Source organism: Gadus chalcogrammus, chromosome 22, assembly GCF_026213295.1.
Source record: "Gadus chalcogrammus isolate NIFS_2021 chromosome 22, NIFS_Gcha_1.0, whole genome shotgun sequence".
NCBI classification, from domain to species: Eukaryota; Metazoa; Chordata; class Actinopteri; order Gadiformes; family Gadidae; genus Gadus; species Gadus chalcogrammus.
Genome location: NC_079433.1, coordinates 6,155,743 through 6,173,538, shown reverse-complemented (window position 1 = coordinate 6,173,538; position 17,796 = coordinate 6,155,743). Strand labels below are relative to the sequence as shown.

The window sequence follows — 17,796 nt, the reverse complement described above, 5'->3', positions numbered from 1 at the left end:
GACTCACGCAATTCAAGAGTATAGTGCAACCACAATATTTCACGTTCTCTATTTGGCACCAAGCAGCGATACGAGGTGTTTGTGTTTTTTATTTTATTAAAATGGATGGCCTGAGTGCTATTTTGTTTTGGCTTGGTGATTCAATCCCGAGGTTTTTCCCCTAATATTGCAACAGTCCTTACGCTCCTCACGCTTATGGTGAGAGGATAAGAAAATAACCGCGTGCATCAAAATGTCTTCATAAAAAACGTGCCCAACAACACACACGGGCCCCCACACCTCTTCTCTTGTTGCTATGCCGTTCGATAGCTCTTAAAAAACGTTGCATTATAAAAAGTACATTAAGCGTTTATAGATATTTAGAAGGCATTAAATATGAATCATAGCTCAGACAAAGAAATCGTTTATCCATTTCTAATTCAATTAGAGGCCTTTATCCTTTCAGTCACACAGAACCAGAGAAAATCAAATCACACAAGCTTGTATTAAAACCTTTATTGCTCAAAGGTCCGGCATCTGTACAGTGACAACAAAAAATACACGGCGGCGGTTAAATTACTTTTAACAATTATAAACCAGAAATGATCCAAAGGTTGTTTAAAAAAAAAACATAGGAAAGAAATATAACTACTAAATGAACGACTCCCAACTGCCACGTCTAGCAGGAGACTAGGACGGCATTGGACCCCTCATAGGAACGCGTGGGGGCCCGCCGGGGGGCCGGGGGGGCATGGGCGGGCCCCGCTGGAAGCCAAAGTGCGGGGGCCGAGGGCCACCGTAGCCGGGCGGGGGCATTGGCGGCGGGGGTCCCCTCATCCCCGGGTGCATCGGGTGGCCTGGGGGAACCAATGAGAGGAGAGCGGGCGTTAACAGGTGAGCGACCGCCTCCGCGCAACGTCGGTGTGGAGCGCCAGGAGGTCCGACTGTCCTGTCCTTTCTGCTGCACGGTTGGAATTCACCTCGTTTGTCACAGGAAATATTGCTCCCAAACTGGTTCTTCGAGCTGCTCTACACTCTTGTCATGTTGGTTTAGAAACCTGGGTGGCAGCTTGTGAATACTTTCTCAAATTCTTCCCAATTGGGACTGTGTGCTTTGATTGTTCTCAGCCTCCTCGTAAGCCTGTAAGGGCTCCTGTCAATGATAAATGGACATCATTTCATGTTTCTCTGGCAGAAATGGGCGGGCCTGTTGCTTTGAAGCACCAGGATGAAGAGTTTGTGAACTGAAATAAGAAGCAGCTGCATCTCCTGGCTTCGACTATTGTTTCTATGACAACTGGCCATGTGAGCACCCAGATCAACAGCGTGCCGATAACTTCATGTTAGACCCACAGGAATTGTAAGCAACTAATGCAGACAAACATTACAATAATTGATATGTTCCAACATACTCTTCTTCAAACTTAAATGTTCCTTTGACAGTTGACATGTCAAAGTAACCGCTGTCAAAGGAAAAGCATCACTCCCAGAGGGATTCAGCCTTTTGCGAAGCCTTTCTGTCTAGCCGTCCACACGTGACAGCATACACTCTCTCCTCATTGGGGGCAATTATAGACAGGAGCAGGTGCACGTACCAAAACACTATGTGGATATGGACCCTTAATGAATTTGGATATAAAGCACCTGCCACATGAAAACGCAAATGTTTCCACTGCTCTCAGTTGCGGCACCTAAAAACAATATGCACCAAGTAATTTTGAGGATGCAATGCTAGGATCCACTTTTTTTTTTTGTGGTTGTTGAATTCTAATATTTACCGCTACAATAATCGTCCAGCTATGGACACTGAGAATATGCTTTGAGCCTGAATATATTATCAATATCCCTTGCGAATCAGACTTCCTTGGTGCCAGTGATGTTTATAAGAATACATTGCCATGGAAAAGAAATTATGTTCCCTCAAGATTCTGCTGAACTTGTGTTGTGCTTACATCACTAATGCTAGAACTGTCTGGGCTTTTATCTCCATCGTCCCTTTCACGAAACAGCTGCGAGTAGCAAGCATCTGGGAGCGCCATGTGGCCATCTCACAAAATGTCTTGATTATGCGTTGTTATTTTATAGAACAACCATACAACTGGATAATTGGTGCGTGTTCATCAGATTACTACACAGTGAGCCAGGTTTAATGGGCTGGATCACAGTATTCCCCTCGTGTCCTTACGAGGCCTTTAAAACCCCACGACGACTGGGACGCCGCGGTGAACTCACCCATGGGATGGTATCCTCGGGGGGGCATGCCCATGTGTGGGTGGGGGGGCATGCCGGGAGGGGGTGGTGCCCGGTGCTGGTTCGCTCCGGGAGGGTGGGGCGGAGGTGGCACCATCCCCAGGGGCGCGTGAGGCGGCATCTGCATCTGCATACCTGGGGGGCCGAGGGGGTCGAAGGAAAGGGTTTAGCCAACGGTGTCGCGATGCCGCCATGGTTAACACTGCTGCCTCGCAGCAAGAGGGGCTCCTGGTGGTCACGCTCAGCAAAGCATCCGAGTTAACACTGCTGCCCCGCCCATGACCGAGGCCGGGGCAACCCATCTGGGGTTGGTTCCCGGGCGCTACCCTGGGGCAGACGCCTGCTCCCAGCTCCCAGCATAGTTTGGGTTGAATGCAGCGAATGGGTTTACCCATGGGATAAAATAAGAGTATATCTATATATTATCTTTAGAACCAGGGGGCTGGAGCTAGTGGGGTCCGGGTGTTCTGCAGGGGACTAGGAGTGTGTTAATAATGTGGGTCAGATGCAGTGTTTCCTAGGATATAGAAGACAGCTGCCTCATTTCACACAATAGCTATTTGGATTCATGTGGTGTCCAAACCTCTCCATCAGAATCGGTTAGAAATGCCAGTCATTTAATTTTCTTGTTAAAGCTTAACAGACGTTAGAAATATGAATGTTGTAGTAGGTGGTGATTGCTCCTCTAAGCTGTCAAAAAAGAACAGATAAAACTGACTTGCGTAGAAATGGAACATAGGCTTCTTTGAAGCTAGAATTTATGCAAGAAATGTCAAGACCAACTCGGATACATTTTCCTCAAAATGAAAAAAAAAAATACATAAAATGGACGTGAATGTTCTGATTTGTATGGTCAAAGCCCAGGCTGGAACACGTACCGTGGTGCATTCCCGCCGGTGGGAAGGGGGGCGGGCCGGGCGGAGGCCCAGAGCCCCCACCCTGCTGTCCCTGGGAGCCTGCGTTGGGGGGCATTTGCATGCCGTGGGGCATGCCTGGAGGCATCGAACCTGGGGGAGGAACGGGCGGAAAGGCACCGGGAGGTGGCATGCCTGCAGAGGACGAAACGGTGAAGTTGTCCGTCAAAAACAGTCCTTTCATCAGTTGTGTAAATGTAACAAATGATCAAGTGCAAAAATATGGCTTATGGATAGCTTGTGCTGAGATTTATACTACATAATTGACTAGGGTCTCTGATGACACCCCAAACACGCTGCGGTATGGGGATTGACCTTCACTAACACACGATCCTGCTTCCTAACTACAATCTGACAGATTGTCATTTGACTCTCCTGCCCTCCCTCTTGACTGAAAGCAGAGGAAGTGCACCGTCGACATTTAAGTCGGCCTTCCAGCTAAGCACACTTCTGAAGCGCCTTCAACCCTCAACCATGACACACCGAAGCTTCTGGGGAGCTGATGAGAAGAACCTCCCCCCAACCCCCCCCCACTCGGTGCCCCCAGCCTACCTTGCATGGACATGGTGGCGCCCATCGACGTGAGCACCGGGGTGGGCGCCGAGGCAGGGGGCGGGGCATCGGCGAACAGCTGATGGGGCCGGTCGGCCTGCGAGAGCGGGTTCTGGGCGGCGAGCAGGCGCTCGGCGGCCGAGCCGTGGCGCTCGCCCTTGGAGTCCTTCTTGAAGGCGTAGGACACTGTGATGGGCCGGTTGCACAGGTACTGGCCGTTCATGGCCTCGATGGCGGCGTCCGACGCGTCGAAGCTGGCGAAGTTGATGAAGGCGTAGCCCTTGGAGTTCCCCGTATCTGGGTCCCGCATGATCTTGGGCGTCTGCAGGATGACACCGAAGGCACTGAACGTGTCGTAGAGCAGCTTCTCGTCGATCTCCGGGTCCAGGTTACCGATGAAGATGTTGGCGCCCACGTCCAGGTTCTTGTTGTGCGCCGACGCCTTGTTGACCCGGATGGGCTTGCCATAGAGTTTGATCATGTTCATGATCTTTATGGCGTAGTCGGCGTCTTCCTCGCTGAGGAACTCCACAAAGCCGTAGCCTTTGAGAGCGGGGAAAGGGGATTTGGGTTCTTGACACGTGTGCATTTTTGTAATATACATTATGTTTGTGTGTTTCTGTTTCTACCCACCTTGATGTTGTCCCGTGACTCTGTCTTTTGGCATGTGTGTGTTGACCACAGGTCCGGCCTGCAGGAAGAGCTCCCATAGCAGGGGCTCTGACACCTTCTCATCGAGGCCACCCACATACACAGTGGCATCTGGAAGAAGGTGAACAGTAGCATTAATATACGTGTACATAAATATGGAATTCAGCAGGCATACTTCTATTCACGCCACCTACGCTTGCATGCTTAATGTATTCACATACAGAGGTTTGTTTGTATGATCCTCATTTTCACCATATTGTTACCATAACTGTCTCTTGTTTGTCCGTTTCATGTGCCATTGGCATTGACTTTCTATATGAGCCTTTCTGTATTTAATGACTTAATGATCTTCCACGAATTATGTTGTTTAAAAATGCTAACAACTAGCAAGCTAGCTTGAGCAGATAGGATACGCTCAATAAACTGAGTTACAATACCATTAGGGTAGCAACATTATGGGGCAATCGTCTCACAGAATACGCATCCATAAAATAACGTAATGTTCTGCCTAGGACGACGGCACATATCAGTGTTTTACTTTATAAACTGACAACTTTACATTCATTCATACAACGGAACACAAACGAAAAACCCATGTGTTCCTGATGAGTAACCGGCAAAAAAGTAGCTAGTGGCGTTAAAGTTATGAATCCTCACCAAGGAATCAAACAGTCACTACAGTAACTAGTGTATTCATCCAGAGGTTTTAATAAAATAATGTTCCAATTGCTTAAGTTACCTTGATTCCTTTCTGAAATTGGTCCCGCCGCCATGTTGAATTAACGAAAGGCAAGCGCCTCAAAACTCTGACTCCGCCTTTTCCGGTGCTGACTTGTCCTTAGCGGAACTTCCGTGTAGTGATGACGTTTCTCTGTGGATTTTCTTCACTGTAATCAGTATAGATTACTATTTGTCTATTATTTGATATCATGGTCTGTATAGGTATCGAATTATATGTTGAAATAAATAAATAAAATGTACACAACAGACTGAGCGTTTGTGAGACGTTGGAGCTGCAAATATTAGATATGATGATGATGATATGATGTGATGATAGATGGTACACAAGTAATCATTGTAACTAGAATATGTGTCTATTAGTATTGGAGTAGTGAAGAGCATATGTGATCCCATTGTCAACTGATTATGTTGGACGAGTGCGTTGTGTGTTTGGATCGTTTATTAAAGGGCCCCATTGTGTGTTGATAGGGCCCCAAAACCTCTAACCTGGTACAACAGGGGTCGTTTAATTTATGCAAGATGCAAATTGTCACCCATTGAGTGTGAAGTAATCTTTTTCACAGCCATCAATGTATTGCAACTGCATTAAGAATAGCATTCCCTCGGAAAATGACCTGACTTATAAAATAGGAAACTACTGAACAATGAAAGGAAACTGATAAGCTTTGGTATATGCTTTTATTTTGTTATTCCAATACAAACTTTCGGTAAAAACATGGAATACAAATATTGGCCATACAAAACACACACAAGATGGTCTTATGAAACACTGTAATAAAAATAATAACAAAACATATAAAACATCTAAAGTCATGCATCAAAGACAAACAATGAAAATATCCTTGTATAAAAATGGATGGTAACAGGAAAATATGATCCAATATAAAATATCACAATTACTTTTTTTGTGGAAAACAATATCCATGGTAACACAGAGGTTGTGCTTTATCAAATATAACAATTTCACAGTCGGCAGAAAAAAGCACATAGCATTGTAGATCGAATATGTACTGCCTTACTCTAAAACAAATAGGTACAATATCCTTGTTACTTAAATCTTTTAAATTCCTATTTAATGGGATTTCCACCAACTGATATCATTTTGCAATGTCTATTAATCAGTTACCAAATTACTTTATTTAATCTTTTTGCTATGGATAAGATTTTGACAGGTAGTTTTGGCATTCTTCTTGAACTGGACTGGGGAGAGTTGTTAAAGTATATTAAAATATATATTTTATATGTTTTCCATTCAAAAATGTCCTTTTAAATGTAGTCAGCAATTATGTTTTTTACATTTCTAACAAACAAAACAGAAAAAAAATCATAATTCAGCAAAGTTTACAATATTGCCGCAAACTCAAAAGTATATCAAATAGTGCTGTCCTTCATAGTTATAGTGACCATATTGTGAAAGAATATCAAAATTGGAATAAAAAAGTATGTTCTTTCCTCTTTTCTTCAATAATACATTTGATATAAGTTCCGCTTGATTGTAACTAGTGCCATATGTAAGCCAGAAAAACACCCCAAATACATGTTACTCAGAACGACTTGTTGAGTTGTTGGCATTATGTGATACAACCCCATAGGTTCAACTGAAAGGCAGTACCTTTTAATAATGTTATTTTAGAAGTACAACATTCCATAGCAATTGTAAAAAACCTTTATCGCTGTCTTTTTATTGCTATTATTCCTATGCTGGGAAAGTTGATGTCTTTGACCATAAACTGCAGCTAAGATCCTAGAGAAATGGATTTTCCCTTCTGTGACTTACATAACTTCAAATACCTCTGTTTTATCAAAGCCACATGCCAACCAACCAACATGGCTCTGATGGATCACAAAAGGCTTTGTTCAAATGCCTTCATAAATCAGACAATACTGTTATGAAACACAATGTAAATACAACAAATTTGTCAAAACATCATATAAAAGAAAAAACGCAGAAATAGGTCCATAGCGATGGCTAACTGCATATCTCACAAATCATACTCGAAGATGATGAAATTACTGTTTGGTTTTTCATGACAGCTTTAAGCGAACAATTTCTTCCCTCCTTGACTCCAAAGCTGAATCACAAGTTTGAAAGCCAGACCAAACACAATAGGTAACGAACTCCAACACACAAAATACCAAACTGCTCTGCAAGCTGCTCAGAGAATCTTCTTTTAAAATCTCAACCCTCGTATTGATTCTGCAGAAGCAAACACTCCCACGGTCCATGTGGGAACATTGTAGCACTAAAACCAAGCACAATGGTTCTAACACATGTTCTTCGCAACGAAGTACAATAGAAAGTATAAGGAAAATTGCTCCAAAGGCCTCGTAGTACAAAGTATTAAAAATGTACAGTACATTCTACCTATAATGTGGCCCACGATCCAGAAACATGACGGTGGCATTAGAGTAATCAAATCCTGAAAGGATGTTGTTCCCAGGGATGTCTTGATTCAATACCTGAGCTTTTGATGATAGCCAGCTAAAATCCTTTGCTGCACACCCTCAGAAACAGTCTGGTCATCGCTCGAAAACAGCAAGCATATATAATGAGCGCCAAGGGGGAGAAATTGGTTTCGTCATTCCTTGGCGTTTGATCCATTTTTACCTAAAGGGTTCTATAAATACATTCACAGATGGGAATGGAAAGCATTATGCTCTCCATGGCTCTAGGATGTGTCTGGGGTTGTATGCAGGTGTTTATGTTAAACCAAAGAAATGGACCCTTTTCACATCAACATCGTAGTTGGGTAAACACAAGTCTGCAAGTTTGCAACCTTCAGTCTGTTTCTCCTTAGGTTATACCAGTGCCCTAGCAATATAAACGACAAGAAAGTTACTATCTTGTGCACTGGCATAATTCATTCAGTAATTTATAATTTCATAAACTACCCAATGTCTACCCCACCTTTCTGTTAACTTCCCCCTCAAACAAATCCCTACTGTCCAGATGTGTTTTTCTCTGTTTAAACTAAGGCAAAATAGGCAATAAGTAAATGTACGCAACTAGTGTAAACATCAGGTCCTTTTTAAACACACACATGACGCAAATCAAAATGGAGTACGACACATCACCCCGGGTTACACTAAAAAGACCAGTGCTCACATACGGGTACGCAGTCACGGCATCCTGCAGAAGCCAGGGTTGGTTCTGTCGGTGGCCTGGCGGCGGTGGGGGCGGGGCTTAGTGCGACGGCAGCGTGGCGGCGTTGGCGGCGTTCAGCTGGCCCACCGCCAGCATCAGGATGTCCTTCTTCTCCTTGTGGAAGCGCAGCTCGCGGCCTGCCAGCCGCGCCTCCTCCAGCTCGCGCTCCGTCGACGCCAGCTCGCGGCCGATGGCCCCGGCCACGCCCTGCTCCCGGTTCACCCAATCGGCGGCCATCTGGGTGCGCATGTCATCGTCCAGCGCCCGGTTGGAATAGTGAGCCAGCACCTCCTGTGAAAGAGCCCCAGAATGCATTGCTTCAGACAGAAGGGAGGTGGCAGTCTCTGTTAGATACCTTTGGGTCCTTAAGGTTTCGTTATGGTTCCACGTCGACACAACAAAATGACCACGCAGATTCTGCGTCCATTTTAAGTGAGCGGACCAATCACAGCCCTTGCTGCTGCGTTGCCTCGGCTAAAGAATAACATTTTTGGGAAGCGTACGTCCGGCCCTTGCGTTGCGTCGACGTGGAACCATAACTAAGCCTTTACTGGTCGTGTGACCGTTGACCATGGATTGATTCACACATGACTGGGTTCTCTGTTGGAAGCATCTAACAATCTGTAAACATCATGTGACCACATGTGACGCCCGTGTTCCGATGACGTGTGTGGTGTGGTCACATGACGCCTATGGTCGCAGCGATTACCTGTCTGGAGCATTGCCTTTCCCTCATGGCCTTCAGGCTCCCGTTCCAATGCAGCAGTTGAAACACTGTCATCAGCTCCTGAAACACAAAACAGCTTGTGGGTCACGAAACACATCTGTGAACCATTATGAAACCATTATGTCGCTACCAACTGAAATTCGATGCCTTGTTGCAAAGCTACATTTGCAACAAGGCTCTCGGGCTCTGCGTCATTAGTATAAAAGATTTTTATGAACACGGCAAACATCATCATTTATAAACGATAACCTGTAAATGGAAGGATAATTCGATAGGCACTGGGATTGATACCCAGTGTTCACAGCCAACCTGTACCTCCTGTGCCTTGTATATTGCCAACCCAGACTGAAATACAGAATAACAAAAGCGTATTATATGCACCTGAAACTCCAGCATGGATTTGCCTTTATTGGACTCGAGCATGAAGCGGAACGCCCCTATTCCTGTGCTGGGGTTATCCGCCTCCTCTCTGTTCCCCTGTGAACGACAACCACACGTGAATCATGAGTGTGACGGCATGGGTTCACGATGCTGTGGAGTTTGCGGTTGTATTTTACAAATGGAAGTGGGTATGTGTTGGTGCCTTTCTGGTGGAAAGAGCTACATGTCTCCAAACGTTCTGCAGAACGACCTCGCTAACTTTAAAAAAAACATATCTTCGAGGAAACATTTTAAACAGACTTGTGTAGAGACTAGCACAACTGCTGTCTTGTAATAAACAACTGCAATCTTTATGGTCGTTTCTTTCAAAACTCGGTCATGCGGAAGCTAGAATTTTTGTGATGGATTAGTGTGTGTAGTATTCTTTAAATATTCTCCATCTTTCTTGTCAATCACTTTGGAGCCAAGCCTGTGACCACGTAAAAGTAATGTAATTTCTGAGGATTATCATATTAGCTATAACCCCCACAAAATGTAAACCTGAAGCAGAACCTACGTTGAAGGAGGCCAGGGCTTCACACACACTCTTCTCGATGAAGTCGTCTGTGATGCGGCGGGACGGATGTTCATTAAACACCGAGTTCATCAGAGCGATCTTAGCCGCACTGCGCCTGGCCTCGGCCTTGGTGGGGCAGAACTGTCAAGGTGAAGAGTTCCTCCGTTAGACTTTAGGGTAACCTCTGCTTTTTGGGCTGGATTTTATAAAGGGAGATGATGGAAATGGTCCACTTCATGTGATAGTAAGTATGTATTTTGGAGTATTGTCTGAATGAGCATTGCTATTATAGGATACTACTTATTATTAATTAATAAGGTTCAGGAAAATCATATGCTGGAATTGTCACAATAAATTCTTAGATGATGTTCATTGTATATCATACACTATACATGTTACAATGGTAGAATAGAGCTACAAGAACAAAGAAGTTCTTGTAGCTAGGGGCTTACTAGAATTACATCAATCAGTCCAATCCAACTAAATCCTCAGTTTAAATGTCTGCAGAGTTTTAGCAAATAAGCCTTACAGCTAACTCACAGACACTCTTGTACACAGACAGACACACATTGGGACCTTAAATCCACAGTGTCTCTGTGATTGATCTTAAATCCATTGAACAGAGAGGATTATCCTGTCCCCCCCCCCCCCGACCACACACGCACGCACACACACACACACACACACACACACACACACACACACACACACACACACACACACACACACACACACACACACACACACACACACACACACACACACACACACACACACATGCACACACACACACACACACACACACATGCACACACAAACACACACACACACACACACCCCTTACCCCCACACCCCAATCAAAACCCTGTCTGACTAGATCGGACCCAACGGACCCCAAAGACGAATCACGCACCTGGAAACTGCCGAAGCAGCTGCCTCCGGGCAGGCTGACGTAGCAGACGTAGGGCGGGCTGCCGGACGGGACCATCTCGTAGACCACCAGGGCGCCGTTACGGAGATCCGCCCCGCGGGTCAACTTCATCTGCCAGAACTCCTGCAACGCCTCCACCACGTTCACTAAGAGGGAACGGGAACACGTCACATAGTTACGTTTACATAGGTATCAACCTCCACCACGTTTAGAGTAGCATGTTACATAGTTATGTATCAACCTCCACCAGTTAACAGTAGCATGTTACATAGTTATGTATCAACCTCCACCAAGTTACATAGTTATGTATACTATCAACCTCCACCAAGTTACATAGTTATGTATCAACCTCCACCAGTTAACAGTAGCATGTTACATAGTTATGTATCAACCTCTACCAAGGTACATAGTTATGTATCAACCGCCACCACGTTGACTAGGAGAGGACAGGAGCACGTAACATAGATTTGTATCAACCTTCACCAAGGTGAGAAAGGACAGTTGCATGTTAAGTAGTTATGTATGAACCTCCACCATGGTGACTAAGGGGGTACAGAAGCACGTAACATCGTTTTGTATAACCTCGACGACTGCAGCGTTCAGGTTTAAATCCATAGAACCACTCTAGTGGTACTATGTCTCACAAAGACATTGAATAAAAGTGGACAGCAATACAAACAATGTGTTCATTGCGTCGCATCAAGGCTGATTCTATCTTTTGGATGACCTCAACTTTAGCTTTTTCATTGACATTAAGAGTAAGATGTCAGACCTGTATCTTGTAACATTGATTAAAACGGAGACAGCAGAAAAACAGCAATGCAAACAATTTGTTAATGACTTCATATCAGTGTTGATTCCATCTGGTCATATTTTTGATGACCTCAACGAAAGCATCGGGTTGATATCAAGAGAACGATGTCAGCTCCGTATCTCCTAGACCTTGATTTAATTGAGACAGAACAGGCAGAAGCAGGAACCAATTGTTCACCGTCTCGATGTTGATAACAAGTATTAACCTTTTGGATGACATTGTCGAAAACTGCTTTCAATTATGAGTGAAATGAAATCTACTGTAGGCCTACAGCTTAAGCAATGCTTGTATTGTCTTTCAGCTAAATATAGGTCAATATGCTAAAGCTCTACAAATTAAAAACAAAATACATAAAGCAAATGTATTGGGTCTGAAACGTCTGAAAGTCAGCCTTATCTTGGTTGTAGCCTAATACCCTTGTTAATAGCCTACGCCTGCTCTACTTAATACTCTTGTTAATACTCCTTTACTCTGAACTAATTACTTCCTCAATTACTTAAGGGCCTTGTGTTATTCCACCTAATAATATTTGAACAATTTAATCCTTTTTTAATAAAAAAGAGGAGTACGCTGCTTGGGGTCCTTAGACGTTGGCGAACTTGCCTTAAATACCGTTTGCTGCATATTTTCACCCAGTCCTTCGAAGGGGTTAAAACGAGATCAACTAAATGACAGCTCATATTACCAAGTGGATGTAAACAAAACATAGGCCAAACATTTACAAAGTTGGAGGGAGTTTGGAAAACATATCAAAGCTTGCTCAATTATAAATAGGACTGATGAAAACATGGCCAGTTTATTTGGTCTATATTATTACACGAACTCTATGGAAGCGTGTCATCTTGTTTATTATACCACGATCATTCTTTTAGGACTATTAATCCACTTTACGTGTAGGCCTGTTGGCCGTGGTTCGCATAACAATAATAGGAAAATCATACGTATTGTTTAACTGTAGCCCATAACCCGAGTGTCTGTAACGGGACTCCAGTCAGAAATGGCGAAGGGTAAAAGTACCCACCCACTTCTACAAAAAAATCCTTGACAAATATGAATACAGTATAACTTCAACGGTATGTTGTTTTTTTTAAACCATATCTTAGTTACTGCCACTACCTCTGCCATAGCCCTGTGTGTGTTTAGCAAAGCTTCGAACCACAGCCTCGACCGCTTCCTTCAGGACGGCCGGGTTCCCCGGGTTGTTGCCGGGTCCAGAGGCGGCTGTTCCGAGCCCCATGCCTCCCATGGTACCGTACAGGCTGTGGAACTGGAGCGGCGGCGGTGGGGGAGGTGGCCCGGACGAGGACACACATAGTAGGGACGCGGGAGGAGGTAGCAGCGGGGCGATGGGAACCGTCACCCCTGGACGGAGGGACGAGCGCAGAGTTCCCGTGGATCCAAATGTACCAAATCCGATCCCCGGTTGGAGTCTCTGAGGGCGGATACTGTCCGAGAAAGAGTCCATTGTCCCGACGCAACGTCTGCGATATCAAGATCTATACTGAAAATCAATCTATTAAAACAACAACCACAAGGTTTCGGGATGTTTGACCAGCAAAAGCAGGCTTGTCGTTTGACACGACAGGATATTGATGGAGCAGCAGACACGATGCCCATGCGAATCCACCTCTAGGATTAGGCTGCTGGATTGTCAGTCATCGATAGGCGGAGAAATAGTGGTCACAGAAATACGAACCTTTTACTGTGCCTCCTCCGCGGCTCGAACCTAGAGGGCGCAAATGTACTACAACTGTCTGCTTATTATTTTTCTGTTGAAGTCGTTCTCATTGGCTATGCTTTACAAGTGGGCCTGTATTTCGAGATGCATTCTTTCTTGACAGTCTTGGTGTGTGTTTGTGTGTGTGTGTGTGTGTGTGTGTGTGTGTGTGTGTGTGTGTGTGTGTGTGTGTGTGTGTGTGTGTGTGTGTGTGTGTGTGTGTGTGTGTGTGTGTGTGTGCAGGGCCGACGGACTGCGGGGGAAAGTGAGGCAGTCCTGGGGGGGGCCCAACTCAAGGCATTTTTTTTATTGCCCATGGCAATAAAAAATAAATTAAAAAAAGTTTTTTATTTATTTTGAATTATCCACCAGCCCATAGTGTTAGGAGTCGCAAACGGCCATGTCTCCCCCCCCCCCCCCCCCCCCGTCAACAATTGTTCTCCACCCCCCCCCCCCCCCCCCCTCAACAATTCAGCGCAGGGTACTGGTAGGGGGAATTCGGGGGGGGGGGGGGGCGGGCATCAGTACCTCTTGCATACAGGGCCCAGGATTTGGTGCCACGGCCCTGTGTGTGTGTGTGTGTGTGTGTGTGTGTGTGTGTGTGTGTGTGTGTGTGTGTGTGTGTGTGTGTGTGTGTGTGTGTGTGTGTGTGTGTGTGTGTTTGTGTGTGTGTGTGTGTGTGTGTGTGTGTGTGTGTGTGTGTGTGGGGGGGTGGAAGTGTGTGTCCTGCGTTCATGCCTGCTTGTGTGTGGGTGGGGTGGGGGGGTGGAAGTGTGTGTCCAGCGATCAGCTGAACATTGATCACTTGATTATTCACTTGTTGGATTCTATAAATTCAGTCAGAAAGTCTAAATAATACAGTCAAGTTTAACTGAAAATCAAACTAATGTCCTGAAACCAAAAGTTAGTTAAAGGGGCATTTTATTAATGACTGTTTTTGTCTTGGCAAACACTGACTGGACAAACACTTGGGCTATACAAACACAACTGCATGTTTTCTGTTTTTCCAGCCTGTGACTGCTTAGCTTGTTTAATAATTTTCCCTCAACGGATCCAAACCCCTCCATTGCTTGATCCAAATGGGATTTAGTGAATTCCAAGAGTCGTCAGAATAAAATCCCCAAGCATTGGTTTAGCAACCAACTGAAGTCCTTATCTTTCTTGACACGTGTCTCATGTACCAGTGTCTTTACCTTTTACCCGTGCTCTCACATGACTTTACGACCATTCATTAGGGAGGTTGAACTCTATTAATCACCAAAATGTTATGGAATCAAATCAAATAAACAGTTTTCCCTCTGTGTTATATAAGTGTTATTAATAACATGTTATGTATCACAGATTAAATGCAATTTATCGAACCTATAGGATATCTTGTAATTATACTACATTAACATGCACACAGCATTATAACTCATGTATAAACAAGTATACAGGCCTTGAGATGTAGAAACGCGTGTGCTAGTCTGTGTCTGTGTGTGTGTGTGTATGTGTGTGTGTGTGTGTGTGTGTGTGTGTGGGGGGGGGGGGGGGAGTGTGTGTGGGTGTGTGTGTGTGTGTGTGTGTGTGTGTGTGTGTGTGTGTGTGTGTGTGTGTGTGTGTGTGTGTGTGTGTGTGTGTATGTGTGTGCATGTGTGTGTGTGTGTGCGTGTGTGTTTGTATGTGTGTGTGTGTGGGTGTGTGTGTGTGTGTGTGCGTTTGTGTGTGTCTATACTATCATTTGTACTCAAGTAACAGTAGACACTGTTCAGATTATAGGGACACTTTGTTCACATCGCCGGCAATCTTCCCAAAACAAATGCCAAGAAAAACAGAAAAGCACATTCCTAAGATCTGACAGATTTCATCGGGTTCGCAGAAGTGTGCATCTATGTAAATTCTGTATCTTTCCTTATCTTGTTGGCCTCGGCCCGGCACTTAATACATTCTGTCATCCAACTCATGTATCAGGGAGAAAATTTGCCATTTTAACCAGTGTATTCCACATGAAATGGGTGTTAAGGGCCATTATTTAACCAACATTCGGATGATAAAACACCCACGAAGTTGGAGAAGTCAGCATTCTTACGCAGGCCAGGGACTATTGGACTTTGATTAAGATTAGCCTGTTGGCGTAGTGAAAACAAGGGTCAGAAAAGCAATGTCACCTCAGCCAACACTATCAACCTATGAGAGGGCGTCACCAGGGCCATCTCATCCAATAGGAGCGGAGCATTGGGCAGATTGTGTAGAGCGGTCTCCACTATAAGAAGCAGGGGATTTGACAAGGAAAGTACCATCAGGTCCAATTCTCCTTGCACTGCAGGTAAGTGGCACCCTTTTTTATTTAGTTGTTCACTGTTTCAGGTTTTGAAATGTTCCAGAGTTGGCGATAGCATATAGGCCTATCCATCAATAATGTTTGTTTTCTTGTATGAGTTTTTTCCTTATATGGAAGCTATAGACAATGCATTTCAACTGAATTAGTAATTTTCATGTTAATCTGTTCCTTGTAGATTATCTCAGGAATGTATTTCAATAAGTAGCTAGTTTATTTGATTCCTAATTGGTCTGAAGTTCCAACAAATCTGAGGTCTGGTCTCTGAGATTTGCTTCTTTATACAAAACTAAGATGATTAAAACGGTTAAAGTATTCAATTTGAAATGCTGTGCTTGGAAAAACAGAAAAGAATGCTGATTCTTATCCCTTTATGACCATTAAGAAGGATTAAGAGTTGGGCACTTTGTTGTTTGAAAGTATAAAATAAGTAAGTATTGAAGTAAAAAACAAAAAAAAAGCCTATTCAATCTTGTAACGGTACGAAGGGCTTGAACTTTGAAAGGGGGTAAATGCTCATGTACCCGTTGAAAAGCTGATTCGTTGTCATGCGTCTTGATTGCACACGATGTAATCAAGGGTCTAATGATCAAATCATACTTTTCGTTTTTTCAGCTGATCCTTCCAACTCCCAGCCATGAAATACACACTCATCGCCGCTATTGTCGTGCTGGCTCTGGCACAAGGTAGGAAATTTCGAAAAACAAATATATAAATATTTAGGAAAAACAAATCAAAAAAATATATAATATATACTGTACTATACACGAGTAAAAAAAAATAACAATAAAGTTTGAAAACCTATTTAAATCGGTTGCGCCAATCCACAGGAACTCTTGCCGTAGAGCAGAGCCCAGAGCTGGAGAAGATGGCCCAGTTCTTCGAGGGAATGAAGACTGAGCTGATGGCGACTGTTCAGAAGGTGTCCGAGACCCTCCAGTCTCAGTGAGTATACACGGCTCGTAGGCTACATAGACAAGATAAACCGCAATTGTCGTCATGGACACCATCACTGTTTTAAACATTCAACATCCCAGAGAACTCAAAACAGCGATAACAACCAATAAAAAAATCGATGAATGCAGTCGATTTGAAGTGTGTCCAGCATCTCGGTCAATGATTGCAGTGGCGCCCCCAAGGGGTAAAAAGATACAATAGCGATATCAGGGTTCGGATATTGTCTGAACTTTTATTTTGAGGGGCTCTGTATGGTAATCTAACTTATCACTGACCGGTCCAACGACCACTTACCAAGGGTAAGGGAATGGCTATGTCAGAGTAACTTAGGTTGTCAAGCAGGTCTACGATTGATTGTTAACCTACTTTGAGCCTAACCCACAGAAATAAAAGTATGCAGGGGGAAGCCTTTGAATTGTGGATTGACGTCTTTTCCCTCCGCCTCGCCGTCTCCATCTCAGGACCATCCTCGAGGACGGGAGGACCCAGCTGGAGCCCATCATGACCCAGATCCATGAGCACCTCGCCCCTCTGGCCACCAGCGTCCAGGAGAAGGTCACCCCCCTGGCCGAGGACATGCAGCAGAAGCTCAAGCCCTACGTGGATGAATTCCAGAGCGAGCTGGAGAGCGTGCTCCGCAAGCTGTTGGACCAGGCCAAGGCCATCACCCAGTAAAACCTCTATCAACCGATAGTTGTGTCAGATGTCCTTGTTGTGCCACCAGAGCACCGCCTGGAACGAGGTCCGTGGCGGTGACTCTAACACACTTCACTTCCCTGTGGTTCCTTCTACATCAGAACTGTTTGGGTGTGTTGGAGGGGTGGTAGCGGCCTAAGATGTGTGCTATATGTCAACAGAAGCACAATAAAAACTACCGAAAAAAAAGTATGGATTCATTGTTTCTATTCATGAGTCGCTTACTGGGTCTTTTTTAGAAACTTTGATTAATTAAAATGGGACTAATCGAGTTTGAGCCAGAGCGGAGTTTCTGTGGACTTAAGGTTGACACTGTAGTTATATGGTACACAAAAATATATACTTATTAATTGGAAGTACCGTTGGCTGCCTGAGAATTGGATTGAAGAACTAACCAGTGCTGGATAAACATGCACTATGCAGGTTTGCTCATCAGCGGCCTCTAGTGGCTGTAGCTTTAGCTATCGT

General features: G+C 44.5%; 3 protein-coding genes across 3 annotated transcripts; 1 reads left to right on the top strand and 2 right to left on the bottom strand.

Annotated features, from left to right (window-relative positions):
- Positions 1 to 127: 127 nt before the first annotated feature.
- sf3b4 (splicing factor 3b, subunit 4) lies at positions 128 to 5,176 on the bottom strand. Its single transcript, XM_056582955.1, has 6 exons — positions 5,086 to 5,176; positions 4,329 to 4,457; positions 3,696 to 4,238; positions 3,108 to 3,278; positions 2,212 to 2,364; positions 128 to 836 (listed from the first exon to the last, which is right to left on the bottom strand). The coding sequence occupies exons 1-6, from the start codon at positions 5,117 to 5,119 to the stop codon at positions 670 to 672; spliced, it is 1,197 nt and encodes a 398-aa protein (XP_056438930.1). The 5' UTR covers positions 5,120 to 5,176; the 3' UTR covers positions 128 to 669.
- Positions 5,177 to 5,749: 573 nt separating this feature from the next.
- On the bottom strand, positions 5,750 to 13,316 carry lix1l (limb and CNS expressed 1 like). Its single transcript, XM_056583108.1, has 6 exons — positions 12,758 to 13,316; positions 10,810 to 10,973; positions 9,897 to 10,037; positions 9,341 to 9,436; positions 8,942 to 9,019; positions 5,750 to 8,523 (listed from the first exon to the last, which is right to left on the bottom strand). Exons 1-6 carry the CDS (start codon positions 13,104 to 13,106, stop codon positions 8,272 to 8,274), a joined length of 1,080 nt encoding a protein of 359 aa, XP_056439083.1. The 5' UTR covers positions 13,107 to 13,316; the 3' UTR covers positions 5,750 to 8,271.
- A 2,309-nt stretch (positions 13,317 to 15,625) lies between these two features.
- Positions 15,626 to 17,541, top strand: LOC130375304 (type-4 ice-structuring protein). The gene is made up of 4 exons (XM_056582120.1): positions 15,626 to 15,663; positions 16,291 to 16,361; positions 16,506 to 16,620; positions 17,094 to 17,541. The coding sequence occupies exons 2-4, from the start codon at positions 16,313 to 16,315 to the stop codon at positions 17,305 to 17,307; spliced, it is 378 nt and encodes a 125-aa protein (XP_056438095.1). The 5' UTR covers positions 15,626 to 15,663; positions 16,291 to 16,312; the 3' UTR covers positions 17,308 to 17,541.
- Positions 17,542 to 17,796: the final 255 nt, after the last annotated feature.

What these genes read in the sequence shown, in the direction of transcription:
- sf3b4 (XM_056582955.1), bottom strand. Translation starts at nt 5,119, where the DNA reads ATGGCGGCGGGACCAATTTCAGAAAGGAATCAAG. An exon ending in AGTCACGGGACAACATCAAG is followed by an intron (nt 4,239 to 4,328) that starts GTGGGTAGAAAC and finishes CCGCTCTCAAAG; the next exon opens with GCTACGGCTTTGTGGAGTTC. An exon ending in ACCGGCGGGAATGCACCACG is followed by an intron (nt 2,365 to 3,107) that starts GTACGTGTTCCA and finishes TCGGCCCCCCAG; the next exon opens with GTATGCAGATGCAGATGCCG.
- lix1l (XM_056583108.1), bottom strand. Translation starts at nt 13,106, where the DNA reads ATGGACTCTTTCTCGGACAGTATCCGCCCTCAGAGACTCCAACCGGGG. An exon ending in GCTGCTTCGGCAGTTTCCAG is followed by an intron (nt 10,038 to 10,809) that starts GTGCGTGATTCG and finishes TCACCTTGACAG; the next exon opens with TTCTGCCCCACCAAGGCCGA. An exon ending in AATCCATGCTGGAGTTTCAG is followed by an intron (nt 9,020 to 9,340) that starts GTGCATATAATA and finishes TTTGTGTTTCAG; the next exon opens with GAGCTGATGACAGTGTTTCA.
- LOC130375304 (XM_056582120.1), top strand. Translation starts at nt 16,313, where the DNA reads ATGAAATACACACTCATCGCCGCTATTGTCGTGCTGGCTCTGGCACAA. An exon ending in CGTGCTGGCTCTGGCACAAG is followed by an intron (nt 16,362 to 16,505) that starts GTAGGAAATTTC and finishes GCCAATCCACAG; the next exon opens with GAACTCTTGCCGTAGAGCAG. An exon ending in TCCGAGACCCTCCAGTCTCA is followed by an intron (nt 16,621 to 17,093) that starts GTGAGTATACAC and finishes TCTCCATCTCAG; the next exon opens with GACCATCCTCGAGGACGGGA.